The 25,454-nt window shown below is 44.4% G+C and overlaps 1 protein-coding gene across 1 annotated transcript; it reads left to right on the top strand.

Annotated features, from left to right (window-relative positions):
- The first annotated feature begins 5,996 nt into the window (after nt 1-5,996).
- Nucleotides 5,997-10,743, top strand: LOC310775513 (uncharacterized protein). Its single transcript, XM_083635676.1, has 4 exons — nt 5,997-6,341; nt 8,871-9,005; nt 10,001-10,041; nt 10,515-10,743. The coding sequence occupies exons 1-4, from the start codon at nt 6,008-6,010 to the stop codon at nt 10,707-10,709; spliced, it is 705 nt and encodes a 234-aa protein (XP_083491802.1). The 5' UTR covers nt 5,997-6,007; the 3' UTR covers nt 10,710-10,743.
- Nucleotides 10,744-25,454: the final 14,711 nt, after the last annotated feature.

The following is a 25,454-nucleotide window of genomic DNA, read 5'->3' as shown; positions in this document are numbered from 1 at the left end:
AGACCACATTACCAAACCTAACAAATTGCATGGCCTTCAAAAGAATATTAATTCAAATGTGATGATCTACTGTATCAAATGCTTTAGTTAGATCAATAAACAAAGCAACACAAAAACAAAAAAAATTGTCAATGGCAGCGTTAATGTCATCCAGGTTTCACACTAGCAGAAACAGTACTGTGCCGATCAGGCTAGTAAAGTATAATTAATTTTTACTTTCTTATATGAGACATGGAAAATGGTCAAAAACTTAAATTGAAGTATGAAAAACAGTAAAATAAATAAATAAATTGAAGCTGAAAAACAATTTTCAAACTGATTTTTTTTTTAAACAGACAAAAACAATCAAAGTCTGACCCCATTTTTCATTTTGGCCATTCCCTTTTTATCATTATGCATTATGGTAAATGGTAAATGGCCTGCATTTATATAGCGCTTTTATCCAAAGCGATTTACAGTCAGTAGGTACATTCACCCATTCACACACCGATGGTGGCATGCTACCACACAGGGTGCTGGCACACCAACGGGAGCAATTTGGGTTCAGTATCTTGCCCAAGGACACTTCAACATGCAGACTGGAGGAGCCGGGAATCGAACCACCGACCTCTTTTATCCAAAGCGATTAGTGGACGACCCGCTCTACCTCCTGAGCTACAGCCGCCCCATTATTCATTTTGGATTGGCAAAATGCAGAATTAACATTGAAAAGTAAATTTAATTGTGTGTGTGTGTGTGTGTGTGTGTGTGTGTGTGTGTGTGTGTGTGTGTGTGTGTGTGTGTGTGTGTGTGTGTGTGTGTGTGTGTGTGTGTGTGTGTGTGTGTGTGTGCGCGTGTCAATTGGCAAATTTCAAAATGTAGGGTGGCAGAGGCAGAGTAGGCTGGGCTGCCCCTACCATCCTGCATTTCGGAAATTCGCATGATCATTTGTCCCTTGTTTTTATTTTTATTTGTTTTTATTAAAGGTTTGGATACAACTTTTATAGTATGACTGAACAGCTATCAGAAAAAACACATGAGGTTAACATGTGTCCACATGTGGTGGTGAACATGTGGACACATGTTAAATTTCACATGTGAAAACATGTGGAACATATGTGAAACTCATGGGAAGCGTGTGGTTTTGGAACATTCACATGTGGAAAACATGTTATCAAATGTTATAACATGTGACAACATGTTTTGCCACATGTTGGATAGCAACATGTTTTACACATGTGGGAAACAACATTTACATGGGTTTCACATGTAGTCACATAGGTTTCTGTAATCACATGGGAATTTACATTAGTTTCACACAGTTCACATGTGAAAACCTTCCAAAACCACACGCTTCCCCGGGACAAAGCACATGTTTCACGTGTTCCACATGTTTTCACATGTGATCACATGTGGTTTTTCTGTAAGTGTAACCACTACGAACAGGCTTTAATTCAAAGTGACGCACAAAACAAGATATAGCAGCAGGCCGCAGAAGACATTGCAGTTTAAAAGTACAATTTTAAAGATACACTAAAGTCATGTTATAAGATGTATATAAACGACTCTACTATATTTGTGTCTGATGGTTTTTACACAGATTAAAGAGTAGTGTATCTGTGACATTTTATCTCTGGGTCTCAGAAAATTATACTTTGATCAGCATCATATGGACTTGAAGGAAGGTTGTCTGGTTTATAAGAACATCCATACACTATATAAACCTTTATTTGTGTTTGTATTTGACTGAATAAATGTATACAGCCCATGAAAGTACTAAGCATCATCGTAGGGCTCCAATCAGTGGAAAATGTAGCACCAAGTGTGAAGTAGGGGTTGCGGTTTCTTGTTTACTCTTCTTCAAGTGTCTTCCATCTACCTTTGTTTGACATGTGTGCATCAATGCCCAGCCCATCACCAGCATCACACAGAGAAAAGAACCACAGATGAAAATGTTCCATTCAAGTAGCCAATCACCGTTTGCATGTCCTTTAATGGTAAAAATGTGTGCGCATCACTGACATAAAACCTGATGTGTGGCTGTCTCTCAACTCTCAACGGGAAACTATCACTCATGGACAGGCTGCATATTTTTCTGGCTGTTCTCTTAGGTAAGATTTTGACACACATTTAAATAAGATCAAGTTGTAATTGTTATGTTCCACTTTGACACTGACATCACACCTCCACATTGTTGTTGTATGGAGCAGTAACCTGCATTTACTGTAATGTTGAGCGCTGCAAAACTCCTCACATTTACCTCTGATTTCATGATTGTTTTTGTTTTCCAGGAGGTGTTTTCTCTGCTCAGGATGGGATCTCTGGATCACAGTTAGAGCTGACAGTCAGACCAGGAGACAACATCATGCTCTACTGTGACTGCAAATTCTCACCTGGATTTTACATAGTGTGGTTCAGGAACTGTTCTCATGAGAACCAGCCTGCTCTTGTTCTGGGTACAAAAAATAAATTTACCGGTCATCCTGTTCCTCGCTTTAAATTTGAGATGAACCAATCCACTTATGACCTAAAGATCGAGAACATCAGTGATTCTGACCTGGGCCTCTACTACTGTGGAACTGAAGAGATCAAGGTGGACGACAAGGAAGGGAATCAAATTACTCAAACAACTATTTACAAATATGGAAATGTCACCACAAGGATCCTATTCAGTAAGTATTCTGCTCTGGGTACACTTCATGCTTTAAGTGCATTTGACCATTTTATTAACTAATTACTACACTGTAGAAAAATGATGGAGTTGATGAGCCAACTTGATGCTGAGTCCACTGCAGTGTTGCTATTACAATATGTACATATGTGAAAATGTGCTACATCACAGCACAGACAGTCTGGAGTCATGCAACACGCAGCTGATTTACAAAATGATCCCTGCCAAACGAGAGACCTCTCAGATCTGTGAAGTGAAGTACATCATAAATGTGCACCCAATATTTTCCATTTAGATTTTCTTGTTAGACTTGGGCTATAACTTTGCATGTGCAGACCATCCTCACAGGAAAAACATCAACATAGCTCTATTTTCCAGTGTGTTAAAATTACATTATGTTGCCATTTGCCACGACCGCTAGGATAGGGGTCACCACAGTCTCATATTTAAATAGGCTGTAAAACAGCTACGGAGACAGGGTGGGCTGGGTGGACCGCTACCCCGCTAGCCGGGCGCTTCTCGCTCATACTGAGCACATTAGCGCCCGGCGAACGTCACGCATTTCCCATCAAACACTGTGCCATTTTCACGTCTAGGTCTAAAAGCCGGCTCCTACCTGAGTCTTCACGTGAAGTGAAGGCGCTATCCGATGCAAAACATCCTCTTCTTTTAATGACATAGTTGTTGCATCCAAATTGTTGCATAAAATCCACTTTTCTGTCTTTCAAAAACCGAAAAGCATTTATCTGGAGCACCTCGAGCAACCCGGAAGTCGTTGTTCCGGGTTGCTTCAGATCAGAGAAGAAGAAGAAGCGGTGCTCCAGATAAATGCTTTTCGGTTTTTCACTTCACTTCACTTCACTTCACGTGAAGACTCAGGTAGGAGCCGGCTTTTAGACCTAGACGTGAAAATGGCACCGTGTTTGATGGGAAATGCGTGACGTTCGCCGGGCGCTAATGTGCTCAGTAGAGCGAGAAGCACCTGGCTAGCGGGGTAAGGTGGACCTGTGGTAGCGTGCTCACCTTTCAAACGAGAGAAGCAGGTTTGTCCCCCGGCGTGTCGTTCCATTTTTAACCCTAAACTATTACCCTAACCTTAACCAAGTTGTTTTAGTTGCCTAAACCCAACCAAGTTGTTTTAGGGTGCTTTCTCACTGGTGCTCTGGTACCGTTCCCGTGCACACTTGTCTCCAAATTGACCCCAGTTTCGGAACGTTTGATGAGTGTGAAAGTTGCGTTCTGTTCCGTTCCGTGCCCAGGCGCGCCAGGGGGAAGCGTGACAGGATCCACTTGAAAAGGTGGTCAGAAAAACGCTTTGGCATGCCCGGGAACGGAATACTTGCGAATGTGAACGCAATTATATTCAAGTAAGAAAATATTTGTTTTGTTTTGTTTTGTTTTGTTTTGTTTTGTTTGTTTGTTTGTTTGTTTGTTTGTTTGTTTGTTTGTTTTATTTGTTTGTTTGTGTGTGTGTGACTGCAGGCACAGAAAAATGGGACGCAGACTCTGAGCCTTCTCAAGGCTGTGGACTGTGCTGGTCTCTGTGTCCAGTCTTTGCTGCTCTTTCCTCCCTCCTGTCAGTTTTAAGTTACCACCTCTGGCAGAAAACAGGTCAGCTACAGTATATGTATCACTATATCACACATTCATTTTGAGCTCAAGTCTCCCATTCATTTTTGTGCTTTGGTAATATGCATATTCTTATGTTTTTACTTTTTTTTCAGTGATCTGAAATATTTTTCTCATGTTCATTTTCAACTGAAGAATAAAACTGGTCTCAGATAATCTGATGCTGTATTCATGTCTGCAGCTAAAGAACCTCAAGATCCTCAGAGAAGACTTGACACCGGAGGTCAACCAAGAGGGAATCAGGTAACCAACAGAGCATTTTATCTGTCTTCATGTGTATTAGTTGGCATTTTGTTTTATCTCTCATTACCACAGCCATGTCTTTATTTGGGCAGTTACATACAGTACATGTGTGTGTCTATAGAGTGTGTGATGACTGAATAGTTCAACAGCAAATCATATCCTAATCATGATTCTATGTCAAATTGTCTCTTAGGATGAAGATGACAACGTGTGTTATGCTGCAGTGAATATCCGTCCAGCATCACGGAGACCAAAGAAGAAGAAAGCCCCGAGCTCTGACTTCAGCACCTATTCTGCCGTCAATACCAGTAGGGTGTGAAGGGGCAGACAAGTATTGTCAGTAATTAGATAAAGTAAAAAATATAAAATAAACTAACTTCATATTGTATAACCCCCCACCCCCACCCACCCGCACAACCCTCTGGTAAACTGTTGCTGATGCTGTTTTGAAATGTGTGTACAACGTTGCATGATATAAGTTGGCTATTTTTCTGTATCCATCGTTGAAGCATCTATCTCGCTAATTCAGAAACTGCAACATCTCAGTTAATTGTAAGTAGTGAAAGAATTACATTTTTGCATTTGATGTCACCTGGTTAATTACATGGCTCAACCTAACAAGTTTTGTCTTCTCAATAAACTGCATAGATGATCATTACTGTATTGTTACCAATCTACTTTACAATAAGCATAATTTTAATCAATCAATGCAGCCAGGAGTTCTGTTACTAAATGTTGAATAATCCGTTTCATCATTGAAGTTTCTGCTCATGAAAATAGCTGATGAAACTGCGCCAAGAAAGCTCCAAGTAAAGCTCCAAGTAAATATATATATATATATATTTATATATATACTGTAGTTATATATATATATACGCACGCTCGCATGCATATATATATATATATATATATATATATATATATATATATATATATATATATATATATATATATATATGCGTGCGAGCGTGCGTGCATGCGTGCGTGTGTGTGTGTGTGTAATGGACTTGACTAAATGCATTGTATAGCCTGAAGAAGGAAGGGGGGAAACCTGTTGTAAGGCTTGCATCAGTGAATGACATTTGTTTGAAATTTGTACATCAAGGCCCAGCCCATCACTTCACGACACAGAGAAAACAAACCACACATGAAAATGTTCCATTCAGCCAATCAGCATTGGCATGTCCTTTAAAGGAAAAGGCTGTGTTCATCACACATGACATGAAGAAGCTGCCTCTCAACTCCAGATCATCATCACTCATGGACAGGCTGCATATTTTTCTGACTGTTCTCTTAGGTAAGATTTTGGCACAGCTATATAAGATCAAGTTTTAATTGTTATGTTGAACTTTGACAATGACTTCATACTGACATGTGAGCGCTGCAAAACTCTTCACATTTCACTCTGCATGATTTCATGATTGCTTTTGTTTTCCAGGAGCTGTTTTCTCTGCTCAGGATGGGATCTCTGGATCACAGTTGGAGATGACAGTCAGACCAGGAGACAACATCATGCTCTACTGTGACTGCAAATTCTCACCTGGAATTTACATAGTGTGGTTCAGGAACTGTTCTCATGAGAACCAGCCTGCTCTTGTTCTGGGTACAAAAAATAAATTTACCGGTCATCCTGTTCCTCGCTTTAAATTTGAGACGAACCTATTCACTTATCACCTAAAGATCGAGAACATCAGTGATTCTGACCTGGGCCTCTACTACTGTGGAACTGAAGAGATCAAGGTGGACGACAAGGAAGGGAATCCGATTACTCAAAAAATTATTTACAAATATGGAAATGTCACCACAAGGATCCTATTCAGTAAGTATTCTCTGGCCTTGGTCCATTTTATGCAGTCAATTTGAATCACAATGTTAATTCCACCACTACAATACAATAGCCTATAGAATATACAATATACATACAATATACATACAATATGTGAAAGTTTGCTATATCATTCACATGGTTTAAATCATGAAGATGAGTAGAATGTCCTCAGGTTAAATCCACTTAAATAAATAAATATATAAACTCTTGAATCATACAACATCATCAGTTAGAAAAATACTGTAGGCTTGGACGACTGTGTGTGGGCCATCAGGAAACAGGCTTCTATGGAAAAAGGTTCCACATTGCAGGAATAACCTGAAACTGATGAAATAGTTATTTAAAAGAGCATAATTATTATACTTCTTTGTTCACTCTATGCAGTTGTCTTCAACAGGGGGTCTGTGACCCCTAGGGGGTCTGCAGAGGTACTGCAGGGGACCCGTAAATTATTGCCAATATTGTGAAGACTGTAAAAATGGATTTTAGACAAAAATAATTATATTGAGTAAACTTCAAGCATTAATAGGCAATAATAAGCTACTTTTGACAAAAAATGATTTACAAAGTGAAACTGATGCGAAACAAGTTCACTCCTTCTTGCTTTATAATGTAATCTATAAAAAGAAATGTCAATCCTGATATCCTGGTGCACGCTGGATTATAAATGTTAGATAAGTTAAATAGGCCACGCTTATTTTATTTTATTTTTGCGAGATCATTTTCAAGACCGACTCTAATGATGGCTTAACCCGGTGATACTCAAATTGCAGGCTGGGGGCCAGATGGGGCCCGCAATATGGTGCCGAGTGGCCCCCCGGACCATATTCTACTTCACAATGAAATCTAACGTCAAATAAAGTTTGACTAAGCTCCAGCTAAATCGTCAAATATCGCCGTCTGCTTGCTACCCAGGCACTTATGTACTTCACTAACTTAACTTAACCTAACTAACTATCCTGTGTGCACAAAGTCGACCAACTGACCAGTCAGTTGGTCTGAAATATCCCATCTTGTGTAACACACTTCTTTGATTATAAAGGACTTGGGTGTGCTATATAAACATCATGGAAGTCTCTAAACACACATATCATGGTCCCCAGATAAAGCCACACCAGCCATGTAAGGAAAAAGTGCCTCCAAACGAGTCGTTTTGACTTATGCGATTTTGTGACATCACAAAGTAACACTCATTTCATCTGCCTGCTTACATCGCTGCCCCAGCTACGGAATGTGAAAGACCAAACCTTGTTCTCTGTAGCATAGCTGTGTGTAGAATGGAAAAAAATTGCAGAAAACTACATGGATCTATTCCAACGGATCATCTTATCTTATCAAAACAGTGCATAGTTAACGAGGTGTGTGAGAGAGAGAGAGAGAGAGAGAGAGAGAGAGAGAGAGAGAGAGAGAGAGAGAGAGAGAGAGAGAGAGCAGTGCGCACATAGAAAAGTCCCACATAGGCTGGAGTTGATTTTTTTTTTTCAACAGAATTCATAAGCTTGTTTTATAAACTCATGAGACATGTTTTATATGGTTAAAAATTAGCATGATATGAGACCTTTCATTTTCTTTTTGGAGAGATCCTTTATTGATTTGTGTGGGATGAGGGTTTACTGACCCTGGCCTCCTGTCATTTTGCAAAAATGGCCCCCGGCAAGTTGAGTATCCCTGACTTAGCCTTTACACCTTTGCTCTGCTAACAACCAAGGAAATCATTATTTAGGAATTTTAGTCAAATACAAATGGCTGTACAGTATATACTCAGTGGCAGAAGGCAATTATTTGATCTGAAACACTGCAATTCCATATCACTGAGCTTCAGAAAGGCTCAAAACAGTGGGCAGAATTAAGTGTGAAATACCTTCACTAAGTTACCGGTATGAGTATGACTCTTCCAAACAGTCAGCCACTGATTGGTAAATTATACTGTATGTAGGCTACTAATGTGTATGATACAGTTTTTCGATATGTACTGTATGTGCAGGGAGTATGCTGTTGACAGAATCATTCTAGTCAACAGTGGATATGTTGAAACAAACATTTATTTTAAATGTAAACTGCAATGGAAAATATGTTCTTCCTGGCTCAGAATGGGCCTTTGGGGGGTTACTAAGCACAAGCATGATTGTGCGCACATTTGTCTTTTGGGTTAGTTTGGTCTTGAAATACAATCTAGAGTCCAGCTTGTCTGAGACAGAGTCAAGACCAAGACTGAGGAAGGACGAGTCCGAGACGAGACCCAAATCCAGTACTAACATTAACACTAACACTAACTAGCCTGCACCTTCTACTGACAAGTGGTGCTACTTCATTGTTCTATTTTATTTCTATTATATTGGGTATCTAGTATCTACATATATGCATAACTTTTGTGATTATGGACCTATGCACTGTTATGTCTTATAATGGAGCGCCCTAGCATAATAATTTCACACGTGTGTTCAACAGAGTGACAATAAAATATCTTGAAACTTGATTCTTGAATCCAGATAACTTAATGTTTGATCATGTTTGATCCAGGCTCCAGTGACTCTGAGCCTCAAGCCTGTGGGCCGTGCTGGCTGCTGCTGTTCACTCTGTGTCCAGCCTTTGCTGTCTTCTTCTCCCTCCTCTCCTCTGTGTTGGTTTACCATCTCTGCCACAAAACAGGTACAGGTAAGTTATCTCACACATATTCTATATTCTCACATTCATTCATGTTTGGCAAAACTTATGTTTTCTTTGTTAGCTCTTTTCAGTACAGTGGGGTTTCGGGCCCTGCAGGCTCACCGCCCGCTGCCGATGTCGTCAGTTGCGACGGAAAACGTGGGACAAAAATTGCAGACAGACATCGTCCACTTACTCCCTTTTCTAGATAGATAGATAGATAGATAGATAGATATATAGATAGATAGATAGATAGATAGATAGATAGATAGATAGATAGATAGATAGATAGATAGATAGATAGATAGATAGATAGATAGATATACGGATAGATAGATAGATAGATAGATAGATAGATAGAAAGACAGACAGACAGACAGAAAGACAGACAGACAGACAGACAGACAGACAGACAGACAGACAGACAGACAGACAGACAGATAGATAGATAGATAGATAGATAGATAGATAGATAGATAGACAGAGCAGCCACACTTAAAAAATCTGTCTGTTTTTCAAAAATGTTGGCTACTTGAAACCAGACTTAGAGGAATATCTCGTTTTAAATTAACATTAGGATTAGACTGTTGTGATGTCATCATGATTCAGTTTTAACGATCAATATTTGCTCATTTCTCATGAGGGTAAATTCTGTATATTTCGCACCCCTTTGTGTTGTAAAATCACTGTAAATCACAGCCTCACAGCTCGTTCTGCCAAGAAATGTAATCCTCCAAGCCCCCCTATAGGACCATAACTATCCCTTTTATAAACCTATGCTGGCATACACACACTTCAGGTGTGCTGAATCTTCTGACACCTCATCCACACACACACGCACAAACACACACGCACAAACACACACGCACAAACACACACACACACACACACACACACACACACACACAAACACACACACACACACACACACACACACACACACACACACACACACACACACACACACACACACACACAACAACCTTTGTTCTGTCTGTCCACAGGTTCGAACACCAGGGGAAACTCAGATACCAGACAGTTGCAGGTGACTTTCTTTTTCTTTGTATCTGTCATTGTTCATTTCTATTTGCATGCCAAATCTAATGTGAGAGGAAACCGACCCCAACATGAGAACATACAGTAGTTTGGTAACCCATGCTGTCAAGGCCTTACCTGTTGTTTAACCTTTTTTTAATAGGCTACTTTTTAACAACAAAGAACTTTAGCAAAATATCTGGGCAGTAACTTTGGTTGGTTTTGTATTGACATGTCCTTGTAGAATTACATTTCCACTTAAGTAACACTATTACCAGTATGTGCTAACACTAACACTAACACTATTATTAGCCTATGCTTTTTTTAAACAGAGAACATTTTTATAATCGTTTACAGTGTGTAGTGTTAATGCAGAACATAATAGGATACAAGATGGAGGTCTGTTTCCATTCATGGCTACCACTGTATTTCAGTTGTGCTGTCCTGCCATGTCGCTGCTAAACTTAATATTGTTTGTTGCAGAGTGTCACCAACCTTCCTCCAGGCTCCGGATCCCAGCCAGACTCCACCTCCCAGAGCCTCAATCCAGCCACCATGGATCAGAACCAAACATCTAGGCCTACTCTGAAGCCAGACTCCACCTACCAGCGCCTCAATCCAGCCACCATGGATCAGAACCAAACATACTCTGCTGTCAAACAGACAGTAGAGTGCTGAGATGCTATACAGAAGAAGAATAAATGTTAATTTATGAGAATGCCATATGTGTCATTTATGAGTAATATAATCTCCATATAGGGGTGTCAAACTCAATTTCATCCCGGGCCACATCATTACATTACATTACATTACATTACGTCATTTGGCAGACGCTTTTATCCAAAGCGACTTACAGTAACACACTTTTTGTCAGCAATAGAGCAATCAACTATGGAGCACAGTCTATGACAACTACAAACCCTGAAGGAACAGTGGTACGAGTTTTAGTTTAGGATTATTTTTTTTATTTATTTTTTAATAAAGAGAGAGAAAGAAGAGAGAGAAAGAAGTTAGATCAAGAAGGGCCCAGGTGGAGCCTGAAAAGATGAGTCTTTAGTCTTTTCCGAAAGATCGGCAGTGATTCAGCAGTCCTGACCGAAGGTGGCAGCTCGTTCCACCATTGGGGTGCCAGGGAGGAGAAGAGTCGAGATCGGGATGAGCGACTTTTGAGCGCCCGTAGCGAAGGAGGAGCGAGGCGCCCTGCACTGGTAGAGGAGCGAAGGGAGCGGTGAGAGGTTTGGAACCTGACCATAGATTGCAGGTACAGGGGAGCTGACTGGTGTACTGCCCTGTAGGCCAGTACCAGTGTCTTGATCAGCATTATGGTTGCCCTCAAAGGGCCTGTTGTGTAACACAATATAAATGTATCTATCCTACTCGTTATCATATTACATATTGCCTCTGATTTGATTTGTATTGGTTTTTAACTTAATAATCGATAACAAAATTATAGGAAAATGAATGGCAAACAGACAACTGGATTTTCTATGGATTTACTTGTATGTCAAGGGATCCACTGCAGCCACAGTGTTTTTGTTATGGCGATCGTCCTCCTGAAAAATAATTCCCAGCCCATCTACAGCAGCACCAGAGCACCAAACACTCAAGTCTTGGTAGAACTGACAACTTTTTCAATTGAAAACTGTCAGAATTGTGTTAAAGGCGAGTCATTCAAATGATTTTCATTTAATAATCAGTTGTGTTTGATACTAAAAGTTTAATATGAGTTTAATAGAACACATTTAGGAGAATAATCAACACGCATGAGTGAGGGGTACATGGCAAAACAGCTCAAGGGGCACATAAGACGAAAAAGGTTGGGAACCACTGTTTCATTGTACTATGCATCTCACACGATCGAGTCCTAGGCCTCGCCTGCCCTGTAGGTCGCAGGCAGCACGGCTGCTACACAGCCTCGCCCGCAGCTCGGCTGCTGCGTGGCCTCACCTGCCCTATTGGCGCACCCGCCCTATTGGCTCTCCCTCTCCCTCTCTTCTCCCTCAGTCTCTCTCCCTTTCCCCTCTCTCCCTCTCCCTCAGTCTCTCTCCCCCTCTCTCTCCCCCTCTCTCTCTCCCTCTCCTCTCTCTCCCTCTCCCTCTGACACTTATGAAATCATCTGTGATTTATTATGTGATTTATTACATCACTGATGACATCATCAGTGGGACAAAAATTTAAACAGAGAGAGAACAGAGATTGCCCACATGCTCCCTTTTATAAGGAATTATGACATCACTGATGACATCATCAGTGGGACAAAATGTAAACAGAGAGAGAACAGAGAGAGAGCAGAGATTGCCCCCTTTTATATAATATATATATAATAAAAAAGGATTGTATTGTATCATCAGTGGGACAAAAATGTAAACAGAGAGAGAGCAGAGATTGCCCCCTTTTATAATATATAATATAATAAAAAGGATTGTATTGTATTGTATTGTATTGTATTGTATTGCATTGCATTGTATTGTATGGTATTGTATTGTATTGTATTGTATTGTATTGTATTGTATTGTCTTGTCTTGTATTGTATTGTATTGTATTGTATTGTATTGTATTGTATTGTATTGTATTGTGTACCTGTTATGTTTGACATTCTTTTGGGCTCTTTTGTGCAGAGCAAATTCCCTGAGAGGGGATCACCTATGTTAAAGAACACTTTTAAAATTGACGTGTGTTTGTTGTTGCTGTGATTACAATCTGCTGCAGGTTCACTTTCTATTTTTTATTTTTTTATTTTATATTTTTTTATGGTAAAGATTATTGATCAATGTTTTCATGTAGCCGAGTTTCATATCTTTATCTCAAGTTCACCGTCAATCTCTACTGTAACTAGAAAATCAGCTGGAGAATAAAGTGTGGTTCAGGAGCTGGGTCTAATAATTGCTATTTGAAACAGCATTTCAATGTACGGTAGTTTATCATGGAAAGGCCAAGACCGCTGTGGTTGAAATTACTTTTTAGTCGCCCCACCCCCTCACCAGTTTCCAAGAAGTTGAGCTGATGATGACGTGGTTGAAGTTATAACCTCACACTGCAAGGTTCTCTTCAATTATCTTTAATGTTCTCAGTGGCTCTTCATTAGAGAAGAATTGCAGAGAGCTTCACAGTGTGCAGACTGGTCTTCATGGATTAATCAGACTCCTGTTCCGTCCAGCACCTGCCCTACATCAGAACAATGGATGTGCGTTGCTACCACCATCTTGAAGTTAACCTCAACCGCATCTTGTTGATCACTGAACAGGAAGCCCACACTCTCATACGGCCCCTCGCAACATGTAGCCTGCGTGAAAAAAGACAAACCCACACACCCACACAGACACAGACACATGCACCATCAAATATGGCCCTCTGCATATCCATAAACAGGTCAGAACAGGACAGCAAAGTGACTTGCCTTTTCTTCTTCTCCATATAAAGTTTGCATCTATTATTGCATAAACCGATTAAGCAGGATTTACACCCCGGCACCGCCACCCCCCCCCCCCCCCCCCCAATTTTCCAAAATGAAAAAAGAAAATCCTGAATGTTCATGACATGTCTCATTGTTTAAAAACACACACGATAACATCCGATAGCAATATTCAACAATTACTTTCACTTTCATATCACTCCGAGTGTTGAACTTTTCAAATGGTGGCTGTGTATCTCATTAGGGGTATATTAGCATACTGTTGAAATGTAGGCTAGATGAGCAGTGGTAGCCTACAGTGTGGTGGTGTTAAAGCTCAGTAGCCTGCCCACCACAAGGTAGAATTTAGCAGCACTGCAGAAAACACAACTACCTGGATCCTATTGATTTCTGGTATAATTCTGTGTAGAGCTGATTTTAGTGACCAAATCGTATCTTTGTGTTGTACAGGGATTTCAAGCCAGTTTAATGAGTATAGTGTTAATGCACTGTGTAGAGCAGTGGTTTCCAACCTTAGGGTAGTGACCCTAAGTGGGGTCGCCTGGAATTCAAATAGGGTTTAGTGGCTGAGTGGAGCTCAGCGAGCCGCAGGCAGCCAGCTGCCTTCGTGTTGCCGAGCGGAGAGTGCAGCCCGTCGGCCTGGAATCTCCGAGGGGCGACCACTGACAACCAGCCTCTCAAGCGCGTGCCTTTATCGCTATAAATGTCAATACGATATTCCTGGAATGCGCGTTTTAACGAGCCAGTTACATTTCTTTGCATTTTTGTTTTTGTTCATGTTTCATACAATTGGCCAAGTTAGTAGTTCAATCATGAGAGGCCAGTTGGTAGGATTTAACGAACTTTATTTAGCAATCGGCATGCATGGCAAATACTTTGGCGCATGACTCCATTAGCCAGTGGCGCTGCTCTTGAGGCAAGAGGAGGGCATCTGCATAGGCTAGGAGATCCCCCCCCAGTGGGGGATCAGGAGTCACGACTCGTTGGTGGCGGACTGGGGAGGTGGGTGGGGCAAAACAACGCTTCGGAGGACGGCTCAGGGGAGATGGACTGCCGTGAAGCTGCTGCTGCTATGATCGGCCAGAGAGAGAGAGGTGACGTAGAACCCTTGCTATATATATGAGAATTAACTGACGTCATATCTGACGTCATTACAGACGTCATACTAAGACTTTGACTGACCACGTCATACTAGAACTTGACTGACGTCAGGGGGTGATCGGATTAGATTATGCACGAATGGCCTTCAGCTTGAAATATGGTCTAGAGACCTCACTTCAATCATGAGAGGCCAGTTGGTAGGATTTAACGAACTTTATTTAGCAATCGGCATGCATGGCAAATACTTTGGCGCATGACTCCATTAGCCAGTGGCGCTGCTCTTGAGGCAAGAGGAGGGCATCTGCATAGCCTAGGAGATCCCCCAAAAGGAAGATCTGATTACCGGAGGTTAATTGAGATCTACGGGCACCGGTAGTTGATTGAACTTTTCTGGCCTTCGACCTTTTAGTGACTTACAGCTATTTGCGGCTGGCGCTCCCAGCTCGGTCGGGCCTTCGATCTTGGTACATTAGTAATTGATTGTACTTTTCTGGCCTTCGACCTTTTTAACGACTTATGGCTACTTGCGGCTGGCGCTTCCCAACTCGGTCGGGCCTTCGATCTTGATCCCCCTACTTGCGTTGCGGCTGGCGCTTCCCAGCTCGGTCGGGCCTTGCGCGCCGCACGACTTGGCCCTCTGACTGACCCTGACTCTCTCTCTCGACTCTCTCTCTCCCCCAAAAATGATCCGGGAGATTTACTGCGCCTACTGGGCGCTGTGCTTTTCGGGGAGCCACCACCAACGAGACATTTTGGCACGGAGCCCGGGACACTGTTTGTTGCCATGCTCGCCGATTGAGGAAGGAGGGTTCTTTGGGCCACGGTATGGCCGCCTGCTCCGGGCGGGTGTAGCTGGAGAGCTGATGAAGACCAGCGGGAGCGTCCGCTTGAGGTGCTGGATGACTTAGGGGTTGGTGACTTAGTGACTTAGGGGTTCCCAACTTGGCCTGGGTGACTTAGTGATTTCCCGACTGGGCGCTGGACTTGGATGACTTAGGGGTTGGTGACTTAGTGACTTAGGGGTTCCCGACTTGGCCTGGGTGACTTAGTGATATTCCAACTTGGCGCTGGACTTGGATGACTTAGGGGTTGGTGACTTAGTGACTTAGGGGTTCCCAACTTGGCCTGGGTGACTTAGTCGGAGGGCACTCCTTGCACGGCGGCTGAGGTGGCCGCCCCGATCCCGAAGGAGTGGCTGGAGTAGTTCTTCATCGGGAGGTTGCCATTCTGGAGCGTCCGCTTGAGGTACAGGATGAACCAGGATCTTGACGTGTGGTGACGAGGTGCGATGAGGAACAGGGGAGCCGGGGCCAGTCTGAGGCCTGAGCCTGATGTAGCGAGCCATGGGGAGTAGATTGTTTCCAGGAGTTAGGATGACTTAGGGGTTGGTGACTTAGTGACTTAGGGGATGACTTAGGGGTTGGTGACTTACTGGCTTAGGGGATGACTTAGGGGTTGGTGACTTAGTGGCTTAGGGGATGACTTAGGGGTTGGTGACTTAGTGGCTTAGGGGATGACTTAGGGGTTGGTGACTTAGTGGCTTAGGGGATGACTTGGGGGTTGGTGACTTAGTGGCTTAGGGGATGACTTAGGGGTTGGTGACTTAGGACTTAGGGGATGACTTAGGGGTTGGTGACTTAGTGACTTAGGGGATGACTTAGGGGTTGGTGACTTACTGGCTTAGGGGATGACTTAGGGGTTGGTGACTTAGTGGCTTAGGGGATGACTTAGGGGTTGGTGACTTAGTGGCTTAGGGGATGACTTAGGGGTTGGTGACTTAGTGGCTTAGGGGATGACTTGGGGGTTGGTGACTTAGTGGCTTAGGGGATGACTTAGGGGTTGGTGACTTAGTGGCTTAGGGGATGGCTTAGGGGTTGGTGACTTGGTGGCTTAGGGGATGACTTAGGGGTTGGTGACTTAGTGGCTTAGGGGATGACTTAGGGGTTGGTGACTTAGTGGCTTAGGGGATGACTTAGGGGTTGGTGACTTAGTGGCTTAGGGGATGACTTAGGGGTTGGTGACTTGGTGGCTTAGGGGATGACTTAGGGGTTGGTGACTTGGTGGCTTAGGGGATGACTTAGGGGTTGGTGACTTGGTGGCTTAGGGGATGGCTTAGGGGTTGGTGACTTGGTGGCTTAGGGGATGGCTTAGGGGTTGGTGACTTAGTGGCTTAGGGGATGACTTAGGGGTTGGTGACTTGGTGGCTTAGGGGATGGCTTAGGGGTTGGTGACTTAGTGGCTTAGGGGTTCCCGGCTTGGCCTCGGTGACTTAGTGACTTCCCGACTTGGCGCTGGACTTGGATGACTTAGGGTTGGTGACTTAGTGGCTTAGGGGATGACTTAGGGGTTGGTGACTTAGTGGCTTAGGGGATGACTTAGGGGTTGGTGACTTGGTGGCTTAGGGGATGGCTTAGGGGTTGGTGACTTAGTGGCTTAGGGGTTCCCAGCTGGGCCTCGGTGACTTAGTGACTTCCCGACTTGGCGCTGGACTTGGATGACTTGTGGCCTGGGTGACTTAATGACTTGACTTGGCGCTGGACTTGGCTTACTTAGTGGTTTGTCTGGTGAACCGAATTGTGCGATGAGGAGTCCAGAATCCGAATCCGGAGCAGTCATCACGTGATGAGATTGATGAGCTGAAAATAAATATGACACATGGACAGGATCGCTAGGTGGAGAGGCAGACATGATTCACCCGGTGCGAGATTCTTATAATAGTAGCTTCAACACTTTTTTTTTTTTTTTTTTTTTTTAACCCTTTCAAGGACAAATTATTTCAAGATTACATGATGCCAATAATTCATGGGAATGCGAGCATTATTAGTAGCTATTGCATGAAAAAGATACGGTGACGGCCGGTGATGATGTCATCAGATAGCGACCATCTTTTTCCCCAACAAACACCTGTTTGCTACGGACTGCTCATAGCCTTGCTGGCGCAGCTGAGGCCAGACCATGGGGAAGTCTGGGCAGATTCACGGTGGTTGACGGGACCCGGCCTGCAGCACTGATGCGGGAGTGCCATATCGTCTCGGACGCTCTGGGCAGACCAAGAGATCCATGGGGCAAACTGTTCATTCTGGCACGACCCTAGAGCTGAAATTAAATGCTTAATGCATGAGATATAAAGAAACTGGTTAACAAACGAATGAAATAGTTTCACCCCCTTGCAAATGCACCATATTGTGGCGACCCAGAGTTTGACATGTCGGTGGTGATTACGACGTTACGTGAAGGCAGCGGACCAGCCAGTGTATAGGAGACTTCCGGTCTCGGCTGGTGGGAGAGTCTGGGAATACGAGGAAGCGGACAGGACGTGTGTGTAGCTAGGAGCTGTGTGTGTAGCTAGAAGCTATGAGTGTGAACCAGGAATAAAGACTGTACCAAGTATTGCCTCTTCTCCTCCTCACTTAATGATCCCGGGAGCGGATTATTACAATATACTGCTAGTTTGCAACTCGCAGTGATATGTTATGGTTGGTTATATGGTTATATAGCGGTGGGTTTCGCAGCCTCTTGTCACATGACTAGCATGTCACTGTATTAACTGTTTTAGCTTTTGGTATTATTTATGGTCAACAGGAACGCCAAAGGCGTTTTACCTTGAAATTCGTTAACAGGAAGTGGTGAGTTAGGACTGGGTAGCTTGACGCGGAAAACGTGAAATGAGACAGCCAGCGTGAATGTAAACGACGACGCTGTTACTGTCAGAGTGGTGATAAACAACACGGCCTCAATGCAAACGTTTCAAGCTTTGCTGTTAAGAAAAATGATGATGATCTGTCAACATCCCCTGGGCCGTCTGACTTCGGTCTTAAGGTTATGACACTCAAACTGATGCCCAGACGTGCTCCATGAGCCAAGTTTTTTTTTTTTTTTTTTTTTTTTTGATGATCTCAACAACATGCTGACAGAATTATGGATGAAATATACAATGTGCGGTGATAACGTCACCGTCATCAGGCAGCGACGTGACATCTTTTACTCACGCAACCTCCCGTTTATTTACGGTTAAAGTTTACCCCGCTCGCCGGACGCTTCTGGCTCATACTGAGCGCATTAGCGCCCGGCGAATGCAACGCATTTCACATTTTAGATTTTGCCATTTTCACGTCTGGGTCTAAAATGCCTGCTCCTACCTGAGTCTTCACGTGAAGTGAAGACGCTATCCGATGTCCAACATCCTCTTCTTTTAATAACACCTAGTTGTTGCATCCAAAATGTTGCATAAAATCCACTTTTCTGTCGCTCAAAAACCGAAAACCATGTATTTGGAGCACCGCTCCTTCTTCTTCTCTGATCTGAAGCAACTCGCAACAACGACTCACTGTTTACTCACTAATGCCCCCCACACTTCCGCAATGGTATTGCACCTCCGTTTCTGCACAAATGCCGAAATGGGAGGTGCAATACCATTTCGGAAGTGTGGGGGGCATTGTTGAGTAAACAGTGAGTCGTTGTTCCGGGTTGCTCCAGATATATGGTTTTCGGTTTTTGAGCGACAGAAAAGTGGATTTTATGCAACATTTTGGATGCAACAACTAGGTGTTATTAAAAGAAGAGGATGTTGGACATCGGATAACGTCTTCACTTCACGTGAAGACTCAGGTAGGAGCGGGCATTTTAGACCCAGACGTGAAAATAGCTAAATCTAAAATGTGAAATGCGTTGCATTCGCCGGGCGCTAATGCGCTCAGTATGAGCCAGAAGCGTCCGGCGAGCGGGGTAAGGTTAAAGTAAAGACTTAACTGCCCGGTGAGAGGGATCCGCGCCTGCCGTGCAACTGACCACAAGCGACGTGGAATGGAACGGCCTGTGATGCCTGCTTGGAGGAGCCTGGGTGCGGACGCAGCTGAACACCCGGGACGGGATCGGCTGCTAGCTGTGGCGCGGCCCGTCGCAGTGGCGCGCCCCGTGCCTTCTCGTCGTGGCGTACGTCGGCGGCCTGTGGCACGGCCGCTTCGCCGGTGTCGTCAGGCGTCTCGGAGGGCAAATACGCTCCGTGGCTGATCCGGAACAGGGTATCGTTGTTTAAGCTGTCGTCTGTCCATGGACTGCTCTGGCTCGGGATCCGACATGCCAGGAGTGGGGTGGGGAAGCGTTGAGAGATCCGCAGGGATTATCCACCCCCAAGAGGACTTGGGGGTGCTGATTCGGTTGTATTTGGTATGTGGTGCAAAACAGCCGCAAAACAACGCTTAGGAGGACGGCTCAGGGGAGATGGACTGCCGTGAAGCTGCTGCTGCTATGATCGGCCAGAGAGAGAGAGGTGACGTAGAACCCTTGCTATATATATGAGAATTAACTGACGTCATATCTGACGTCATTACAGACGTCATACTAAGACTTTGACTGACCACGTCACACTAGAACTTGACTGACGTCAGGGGGTGATCGGATTAGATTATGCACGAATGGCCTTCAGCTTGAAAAATGGTCTAGAGACCTCACTTAGTTTATGGGATAGGAATTCTGCCAGATGACAGGTACTAGGCGCAATTTTCTCTTTCTTTTGGAAGAGAAAATTATCCTGAAATGAAGATTTGATTGACAGCTGCCATGTCGTGATATGATTGGTTGAAATGGGGTAGAAATTTGATAGTACTAGGGGACGTCAGCAAACTGTAGATTACTGTTATCAATGAAATCTTGAAAAATGAACTTTTGATGTGAAAAAGTGTGGAAAAACTAAAGAAATTAGATTTTTGTGATTTTGTTTTGCATACATTATTAAATAGGTGCACTGCATAGTAGGGATGGGCATTTCTAGCAAAAACACTATTCGAAATTCGCTGGCCAAATTCGAATTTAATTCGAAATTCGAAAATAAAAATAAAAATGTAAAAAAAATTAAAAATGTATTTTTTTTTTTTTTTTTTTTTTTTTTTTTTGTGAGTGAAATGTTGCATTGTCTCCCCTGATTCTAAGTCTACGGCTTTATTAATTAATATAAAAAGCTTCTGCTGTGGATTTTTAGCTCAAACAAGCATTGCACCACTGAAGTAAAGAACATGTTACATGACATTGACATTTTCGAAAATAAAAAACAGTTTTGACAATCATGAGTGGTTCATTAAATATTTAGTAGGCTCAGGTCTGAGTGCCAAAGGGGTGCCAAAGTCACCCCCTCTCCCTCTTCATGGGATTTCATCCACCATTCATTTTTCCATAAACCTTGCTTAAAATGCTTATAAAAATTGTTTTACTTGCTCAAACCAAGCGATTTGACTATACTTAGAATCAGGGGAGACAATGCAACATTTCACTCAAAAAACAAAAAAAAAAGATTTTTTTTGTTTTTTGTTTTTTCGAATTTCGAATTTCAATAATAAAAGTCGACCTTGATAATAACAACGATTATTCGAAAATTCGAAATTCGATGCCCATCCCTACTGCATAGTGCATACCCAGGTATTTGGTATTACCCAGTCACTACGTCACTGTGTTTGTGTCTGTCGGAGAGTACTGCTGGCGTCGAGTGTGGCTGCCGCTTCTCCGTCTGACTGTTTGTCTTTTCCCTGTTTTTGTAACGTTACTTTATTCTTTTATCGACTTTTGTTTTGCTTTCTCTATACCGTTTTCGTCTCTGTCCGTCTTGTCTAACTGTTTCCCTACCCCCCCTACCTACGCTCCTCTGCTAACCGGCTGTTAGCTCCATCTGGCTAGCCGGCTAGCTAACGTCTGTTGAGCTGCCCCCGGCTCTGTCCCTAATTTCTCCGCTCGTATTTCTCACCCCGACTATTTCCCTCTGCTCATTCGGACTACCACTACCCTTACCTCACTCACTGGACCCTCCGGACACCACTCTCCCTGGCCTCATTCATCACAAACGCACCTGTACCGTGAGTAGCACCGTAACGCTTGCCCTGTGCTAACGTTACTCTCACCCCACTTTCCCACCCCTCCGCTGCCATTATGGGTCCCGCATTCAACTTTCTCATGTTCCTATTCTCCCTACCCCCTGTTTTACTCCATGCCACTCCCTACCTGTTTTTCCCTCAGCCCAGCTTCCCCCCTCATATCCACTACTCTTCCCATGAACTCCTGCTTCTTAATAACAACTACAGGCTCCACCATGATGCACTCATCCCCACTCGCTCTGCTGGCATCCTCCGCCGCCGCCGATATCTCCACCGCAGCCCCAGACACCCCCGCCATCCTCATTCCTCCACTATCTCCAACATCCATCCGGTCTCCTACATCCATACAATTAGCTCCCACCGTCCCCCCTCCACTGTAACATCCCGCACTGTCAACCTCGACAACCTCCGACCTCTTCTGTTTACCCCCATTACTCCACCCTCCCATCCAACCACTTTTGCCCTCCTCAACACCCGATCACTCAACAATAAAGCCCCCCTCCTGCACGAACTAGTACTGGACAACTCACTTGACTTTCTCCTCCTCACTGAAACCTGGCAACAACCTGATGACTTCTTCTCCCTCAACCAATCATCCCCCCCTGGCTTTAATTACATTTCTAAACCCCGTCCCTCCCGCCGTGGAGGTGGTCTTGCAGTAATATTCAACCAGAACTTTCGGACTTCAGAACTCATCCTCCCCACTGTCTCCTCATTTGAATCACTTGCCTTCAAAACCTGCTTCTCACTGACTGTTATTCTCATCTACCGGCCCCCCAAACCAAACCCATCTTTTTTATCTGATCTGTCTGAACTTCTCACAATTGCCTCATCCCTCTCCTCCCGTCTACTGCTCCTCGGCGACTTCAACATTCACATCGACTCACCAACCTCCAAGTTCACCTCTGAATTCACCACCTTACTGGACAACTTCAACCTCACCCAGCACGTCACTTTCCCCACCCATGTCAAAGGCCACATCCTCGATCTCGTCTGCTCCCTCAATCTACCAGTCCACAACATCCATCCGTCCCCATTCCCTCTGTCAGACCATAGCATCATCCAGTTCACTGTCCCATCCCCAACCCCACGTCCACAGATCCTCAGGCAAATCACCTTCCGGACAATAAAATCCATTGACCCCCTCCAACTCTCCGATCTGATCTCCAACACTCTCCCCCAGGAACCTCCCCCCACCTCACCTGATGATCTCACAAACAACCTCAACAACACACTATCTGCTTCCCTCAACCTGCTGGCCCCTCTCAAAACAAAAACCGTCTCCTTCACTACCTCTGCACCTTGGTTCACACCTCAACTCCGCACACTCAAACAGACCGGCCGCCAATTGGAAAGACTCATCATGAAAACACCACTCACCGTTCACCTCGAAGCCTACAAACTCCACCTCTCAACTTACAAAGATGCCCTCACTGCCGCCAAGTCTGTCTATTTTTCCTCCATCATCAACGATCCCAGCCGTAATCCCAAAACCCTCTTTTCCACCGTCAACAGCCTCCTCAAGCCCCGCACCGACGCCTTCCCTACCTCCTCATCTGAACAATGCACTGCTTTCCTTCACTTCTTTGCTGACAAAATCACCACCATCTACCAATCACTGTCCCCTCTGTCCCCCCCAGCTGCCCCTACCCCTGCTTCTCTCCTCTCCATCCCGCTTGCCTTTCCTAGCCTCCCCCCCCACCGCCGTCTTTCCCGGTTTACCCCTGTCACTGCCTCCACCGTCTCCAAACTCATCAGCTCATCCAAACCCACTACCTGCTCCCTTGACCCCCTCCCCACCCCCCTTTTGAAATCATGCCTTCCTGTCATCTGCCCCTACCTCACAAACCTCTTCAACTCCTCACTCTCCCATGGCACTGTCCCCTCTGCTTTCAAAACTGCTGCCGTCACTCCCATCCTCAAGAAACCTGGTCTTGACCCATCCTGCCTCAATCACTACCGGCCTATCTCCAACCTCCCCTTCCTCTCAAAAACCCTGGAACGCATAGTAGCCACCCAACTTCAACACCACCTGCACTCCAATGACCTATTCGAACCCCTCCAATCTGGTTTCCGCCCCCTCCACAGCACTGAAACAGCACTCCTTAAAGTCTTCAACGACCTCCTCACCTCTGCCGACTCCGGATCCCTCACCATCCTCATCCTCCTCGACCTGAGTGCAGCCTTCGATACCGTGAACCATAACATCCTGCTCTCCAGATTGGAAGATCTCGGTATCGAAGGTACTGCACTCAGGTGGATTCACTCCTACCTCTCCAACCGTTCTCAGTTCATTTCCCTACACAACCACTCCTCTGCTCCCTCTATAGTTTCACACGGTGTCCCCCAAGGTTCTGTACTCGGTCCATTTCTGTTCATCACTTACATCCTCCCCCTCGGTCAGATCCTCCGTCACTTCAACCTGGACTTTCACTGTTATGCCGACGACACTCAGATCTACCTCAGCACCACCTCCCCCCACAACCCACCCCTCTCCCACATCAACTCCTGCCTGTCTGCCATTAAATCCTGGATGCAAGAAAACTTTTTACAACTCAACAGCAATAAAACAGAACTTCTCCTCATCGGCTCCAAGTCCACTCTCTCCAAAACCAACAACCCCACCCTCACCATCGACAACACCACTGTTTCCCCTTCCTCCCAGGCACGCAATCTTGGTGTCATCATTGACCCCACCCTTTCCCTTGAACCCCACATCCGTCAAATTGTCAAATCCTCCTTCTACCACCTCCGTAACATTGCCAAAATTCGCCCCTCCCTCTCACACTCCACTGCTGAAACTCTCATTCACGCCTTCATCTCCTCCCGCCTGGATTACTGCAACTCACTCCTCCACGGCATCAACTCCACCCTCATCAACAGACTCCAACTGGTTCAGAATGCAGCAGCTCGACTCCTCACCCACACCAAATCCTGGCACCACATCACCCCTGTCCTCAAAGAACTCCACTGGCTTCCCATCCCCTACCGCATCAACTATAAAATCCTGGTCATCACTTACAAAGCCCTTCATAAACTGGCCCCCCCTTACCTCACAGATCTCCTCTCCCCCTACCAACCCTCCCGGTCCCTCAGATCCTCCTCAGCCGACCTCCTTTCCACCCCCAAGTCCAAACTCCGCAGCTTTGGGGACAGAGCTTTCTCTCGGGCAGCTCCCAGACTCTGGAACGCCCTCCCCCAAGACATCAGAACATCAGAGTCCCTCACAGTCTTCCACTCCCGCCTCAAAACCCATCTCTTTTCCACCGCCTTCCCTTAGTCCCTCTGCTCCCTCCCCCTATCCTTGCTAGTGTCCTGTCTCTGTCTACTGTCTTGTCCCACCACTATCGCCCCCCCCCCACATAGTACTCAGTGTTTAGTGTAATCTCTGTCATTATATGTTCACTAACGTCTCCCCCCGCCCCCCTCAGTGTTTAGTTTTGTTTAGCCTATTGTAAAGCGTCTTTGAGCCCTGGAAAAGCGCTATATAAGTCCCATCTATTATTATTATTATTATTATTATTTGAACTGAAAGAAAAGAAACAAACGTAATTTTTGGGTTCAACTCGACTATTGTGTAGTGTTGTATCTGTGAAATCTCTCAGGATCTCAGAAAATAATGCTACTCTACATTGTACAAACACGCTTTGATCCCACCCCTATGGACTAACTCATTGGTACTGACTGTAGGTTATCTACTAGGCATCAGAGCATCCAAAAAGCTTCCTTTTTGGTCTGTAAGGGACTTGACTAAATGCATTATACAGTCCACAAAAGTGCAGTCAATGGGGAATGTAGCACGTAAGTTGGAGTTAAGGGTTGGTTTTTGGTTTTGTTGTTTGCACGCATCTTCAAGTGTCTTCAGATGACCTTTGTTTGAAATCTTTACATCAAAGGTCACACACTGAGAAAAGAAACACATGATGGAAAATGTTCCATTTAACGAGCCAATCACCGTGTGCGTGTCCTAAAAACTCTGTACTCATCATCACACATGACATATGAAGAAGGCCCGTGTCGCTGTCTCTCAACTCCACATCATCATATCAC

The sequence above is a fragment of the Poromitra crassiceps genome (genome assembly GCF_964638095.1).
Source record: "Poromitra crassiceps genome assembly, chromosome: 4".
NCBI classification, from domain to species: Eukaryota; Metazoa; Chordata; class Actinopteri; order Beryciformes; family Melamphaidae; genus Poromitra; species Poromitra crassiceps.
This window is presented reverse-complemented; position numbering and strand designations above follow the sequence as displayed.

Excerpts from the sequence above, each read along its gene's own strand:
- LOC310775513 (XM_083635676.1), top strand. The coding sequence starts at position 6,008 with ATGACAGTCAGACCAGGAGACAACATCATGCTCTACTGTGACTGCAAA. Across the intron at positions 9,006-10,000 it reads CTGCCACAAAACAGGTACAG|GTTCGAACACCAGGGGAAAC; the intron begins GTAAGTTATCTC and ends GTCTGTCCACAG. Across the intron at positions 10,042-10,514 it reads CAGATACCAGACAGTTGCAG|AGTGTCACCAACCTTCCTCC; the intron begins GTGACTTTCTTT and ends TGTTTGTTGCAG.